The sequence below is a fragment of the Colobus angolensis genome, unplaced genomic scaffold, assembly GCF_000951035.1.
Source record: "Colobus angolensis palliatus isolate OR3802 unplaced genomic scaffold, Cang.pa_1.0 Scaffold71, whole genome shotgun sequence".
NCBI classification, from domain to species: domain Eukaryota; kingdom Metazoa; phylum Chordata; class Mammalia; order Primates; family Cercopithecidae; genus Colobus; species Colobus angolensis.
In genome coordinates this window covers 10,469,377-10,473,853 of record NW_012120821.1, presented here as the reverse complement: position 1 = coordinate 10,473,853, position 4,477 = coordinate 10,469,377, and the positions used below count along the sequence as shown (strand labels likewise).

Below are 4,477 nucleotides of genomic sequence, written 5' to 3'. Positions count from 1 at the left end.
GTGGTGACAGGTGCCTGTAATCCCAGCTACTCCAGAGGCTGAGGCAGGAGAATCGCTTGAACCCAGGAGGCGGAGGCTGCAGTAAGCTGAGATCGTGCCATTGCACTTCAGCCTGGGTGACAAGAGCGAGACTTCGTAACAAGTAAACAAACAAATGCCCAATCGACTCTCCTCTTTTCATAATGAACTGTGGCTGAATCAGATGGCCCAAAACAAAACTTTAAGTTTAGGGCCTGCTTAGGTGTGAATGTAAACGAACTTCGATAGTCTTGGCAAAAGTTGTGATCTATCTACAAAATGGTGTGGTGGTGTGTGGATGGGGGCACTAGAGGCAGGCAGTGTCACACGAAGATACACTGATACACTTCACACATCTTTGGCATTAGACAGTTCTGGGTTTGAATTCCAGCTCTCTTCCTTTCCAACCGTGTGACTTTGGTTGTTTTAACCTTTGAGCCCCAGTGTCCTCATCTACAAAATGGTGATAATAAAGTGTCTATCAAGCTATTTTGGGATAAAATGATAGAATGTACATACACGTATTTGTGCACAGAGCTAAGTGACTGGTGCTCCCAAATGGCAGCCACTAATTCAAGACAGTTCTTCAAAGGTCAGATGTTGCAGGTAAAACACATTGGTTTTTTACCATTCTTCCTTACTTAAGTAAAGGTTATGTCTATGTGATTAAATGGATGACAGCAAGAAGTGGGTTCCTGTCCCGTTTGGAGGAAGGCAAAAGGCAATGAAGCCAGTTAAAGCTTTGTGGTGGTGGGGGGTGTGCGTGGATCTCTAACTCCCCAGGGAAAATGTGTGGGCTGGTGCACCAGAGGGTGCCTAAACCTGGGAGACAGCAGATGGCCCACAGCAGCCTGTCCCCTTCCCCTGGCCCACAAAGCACACGAAGAAGCCAACCAGCCAGCTCAGAAGTGGAAGATCTAACGTACTACTTCTGCAAATGGAAATCCACATACACTCAATGCAGAACGAAACAGACTCTCATCCCAAAAATATTAGTGAAAGTGCATACACTTTATTATGTACATTGCTGGAAAGGGAGACCACCTGGAAAAACTCCTGCACTGGCACTGTGTTCCTAGAGCTCCTTCTATGCGTCCCTCCCAAGTGATTTAACTTCAACCGATTGGACTATGAATTCACAAGGCAGAAAAGTCAAGGTCATTTGCTATCTGGAGACAGGAGAACTCAAGGATCCAAAAGCACTGTTACTCTTAAGCTGCAGAAAAGATTTTCAGCCAGGATATGGAGCCTCCTGGTCCTCAAGGGTAAGCCACCTCACACAACGGATAAACCCATCATTTTAAAATTCAAAATATAAGTGCAACTTGAGTTTACGTTGCACTGCTCCATACCTCTAATAAACTCAGCTAGGAGCCAGGATACATGGTAGTTCAAGGCTTCCTAAAATAAGCTTGAAATTGGGGTACAGGGGAAGGGACATCCATTGGCTGGATGGCCAGAGTGGTTCAGCTAAGGATGGCTATAAAGGCTCGCACTGGGAAAGAAAAGCTGTTATTCTTAGACTTCTCTAGGTGAACTCAGAGTCTCAAACAGGAAATGTTACAAATGTCACCTGCCAGCTTTCTTGCCAGTAAATAGAATGCCAGGTTGCTCAGATTCACAGACATTTGCAAAACAGAAGATGTCTCCTAATATTATAGACTAAGAAACTGCTGTCCAGAGAAGCTGACCAGTTCCTCTTTCAGCATCAATATACATGATAGAAGAATGACTAGGTAAGTTTAAAAAGATCTACGTCTATATAGATATCGTAAAGTTTGACAGTATCTGCCCAAGATAATTAGACATTATATAGTCAATACATTGTGAATTCCTTATACTATGTAATGAATGGGTTTGTAATCAAGATATTTCACAGTGTACCACAGTTAACAGCATGCAGATAGTAAAATATAATGGTTTCCTGAAGTTATCTCTTAAAAAAGTATTTTAGTCCTTAAGCTATTCAAATGGATATATAACAATTGCATATAGAATGTAGAGAAAATTTTATTACAAAATTAAAACTATTTAAAACCTGATATATGAAAATAGGCAACAGTGAGAAAAAAGCACTTTTGTGACAAATATTTAGCTAGTTTGAAAGGCAGAACACAGAGGAATCATTTACTCACAAAGAAGGCTCAAAGAAGTTAAAACATGGATGTATTTTTAAAATGACCACTATAGTAGTGAATTTAAAAGCCTTTGAAGGGTTAGAGTAATCTTTTTCATTAGTCTTGACTATTGCTGGTTCTGACAAGTACAGGCAAGAAATGGCTACTCTCAAATAAGGATTATTCTGAAACATGGTCTGGATTTAGAAAGTAAATGAACATTAGGGAAATTTTCTTAATTAAGACTCTGTGCCAGGCGCGGTAGCTCATGCCTGTAAGCCCAGCACTTTGGGAGGCAGAGGTGGGTGGATCACCCGAGGTTAGGAGTTCATGACTAGTTGATCAACATGGTGAAACCCCATCTCTACTAAAAAAAAAAAAAAAAAAAAAAGAATAGTGTCACCCCACTTAGAATTCTCATGAGGATTAAGAGGTAATGCTTAGCAAAATGTCTGGCCTATAGTAAGTGCTCCAAAATGGTTAAAAATAGTGAAAGCACCTAGGCCACAGCAGAACCTAGTATTCATCCACGAAGGTAAAGACCCAACGTACTGTGGATCAGACAGGATGTTTTTGGCTGTAAGCAATGGAGAGCTAACTCAAACCAAATTAAGCTGTAAGCACACTTACGTGCTCTCATACACAATCAGTTCAGAGTTGAGAGGGCCTTCATGGTTGACTAAACCCAGTGGGCCTGAGTTTCCTGCTCCTTCTCTTGGCTTGGCCCTCCCTGGTCTTGCGGTAAAATATCTGCGGGCGTTCTGGTTGCTCCACACCCATGAACAGCCATGCCCAGAAGAAAAGAGGACTGTTTCTAGAAATGTTTTCAGAAAAGGGAGGAGGAACTGCTCCCAAGTCCACGGAAAACCTTTCCTCAGGTCTCAAGAGCCCATATTGTGTCACATAATCACTTCTGATGGAATCATGGGTTAGAAGGATGGAATTATTCTTGGGCCAGTTGGGTTCATCCTAGCAGCTGGGGGTGAATTCTCCTGAGGTCAGAGCTCTCAGGGGGAGGTATCTGAACAAAGTCATGGCTCCTAGGAAGGACGGAGGAGATCAATGGATGCTGGGTAGACCATCATTTTGTTGGAGACTTTTGGGGGCCATATGCTGAAAATTAAAAGTAATGACTCCTTGCAGTTCTGTGGCATCCAGTAATTTTTTATAGTGCTCAATTTCTGGTCATTTTTCCCCTGGAATCTTTTAGGGAAGATTTGCAGCCTACATTATGATTACTTTGTTTCTAGAGTTTATTGTAAAACCTCAGTTTTAACAGCAGCTTCAATTTCCTTTCTCACTAAACTCTTCTGGCTACAGAGTAGATTGAAAGGGGCTGTATCCTATTAGCAAGCATGACTGGTTTAGGCAAATCCTAGCTTGATCTGAACCTGGGTCTGCTGTAGACCTGATGTTAACAACATCACGGGAAGACAGCATCACTGATATCCCCGGGGATTTTGCTGTGGCCTGGTCAGCACAGCCAAATGCGATTACAAATGGACATGAAAAAAAGATGTGTGAAGTGTCTTGCACAGCACTGGCATTCAACCGTGGTTCCTTTTGCCTTCTTCTTGGTTCCTATAAAGTAGAAACTCTTCAGGTAACCACATAGCTTTGAAGTTAGGATCTTAGACATGATCTAGCCCAGGATTTCTTAAGGCTTTGGATAGGTTTGGGAGTGGGGCCAGTGTACCCCCAAAGGATCCAAATTTGTGTTGTGCATACTACTGTACAGTTTTCAGACGAAGCTCTGCAGTTTCCAACACATTCTCAAAAGGTCTGAGACCCAAACAGGTGGGCTATAATCTCCTTGTTTTACAGGTGAGGAAAATGAGGCTGAGACAGCATATGACTTATGTAAGGTCACATTATAAGGTGGATGGTATAGGAAGAAAAGCACTCCAGAGCAGTGATTTTCAAACGGAAATATGTAGAATTCTATGAGGTGCTTCTGTGATTTTATAAACATTAGATTCAAATTCCATGTTTAAAGTGGTAATAAAAAGACAAGCAAAACGGAGAAATCGAATATAGACTGAATATAAGATTGGAACTCTTTCATAACTCTAATTAATATGAATTTTTGTTTTTCAAAACAGCCTCACTGTTCTCATTGAGTTACTTTATATTCAGTAAATGTTATAAATGTGAACTCAATAATTTATCCTGGCAAAAGACACCTTAAACCTTTTACCAATGCAGTTACCTTTGAAAAAAGGGGTTTGCTGCTGAAAGTAGGGGAAGGGGCACTGGATTCACCATTTACTAGCCAAGTAACTGGGAGACCAGGTTTGTGAGTATCACAAGAAATGATATATATATATATATATATTTTTTTT

At 41.3% G+C, this 4,477-nt stretch overlaps 1 protein-coding gene across 2 annotated transcripts in view; it reads right to left on the bottom strand.

Annotated features, from left to right (window-relative positions):
* Positions 1 to 1,008: 1,008 nt before the first annotated feature.
* Positions 1,009 to 4,477, bottom strand: part of STOM (stomatin) — a 35,401-nt gene continuing 31,932 nt past the window's right edge. The window contains exon 8 of one of the 2 annotated variants that reach the window (XM_011927389.1): positions 1,009 to 2,533. Coding sequence is in view for 1 of the 2 variants with exons in the window: in XM_011927391.1 (XP_011782781.1) it covers positions 1,557 to 1,577 (21 nt within the window). In the remaining variant the exon portion in view is untranslated. The remainder of the gene's footprint in view (positions 2,534 to 4,477) is intronic. The other variant, XM_011927391.1, reaches the window with a different exon arrangement.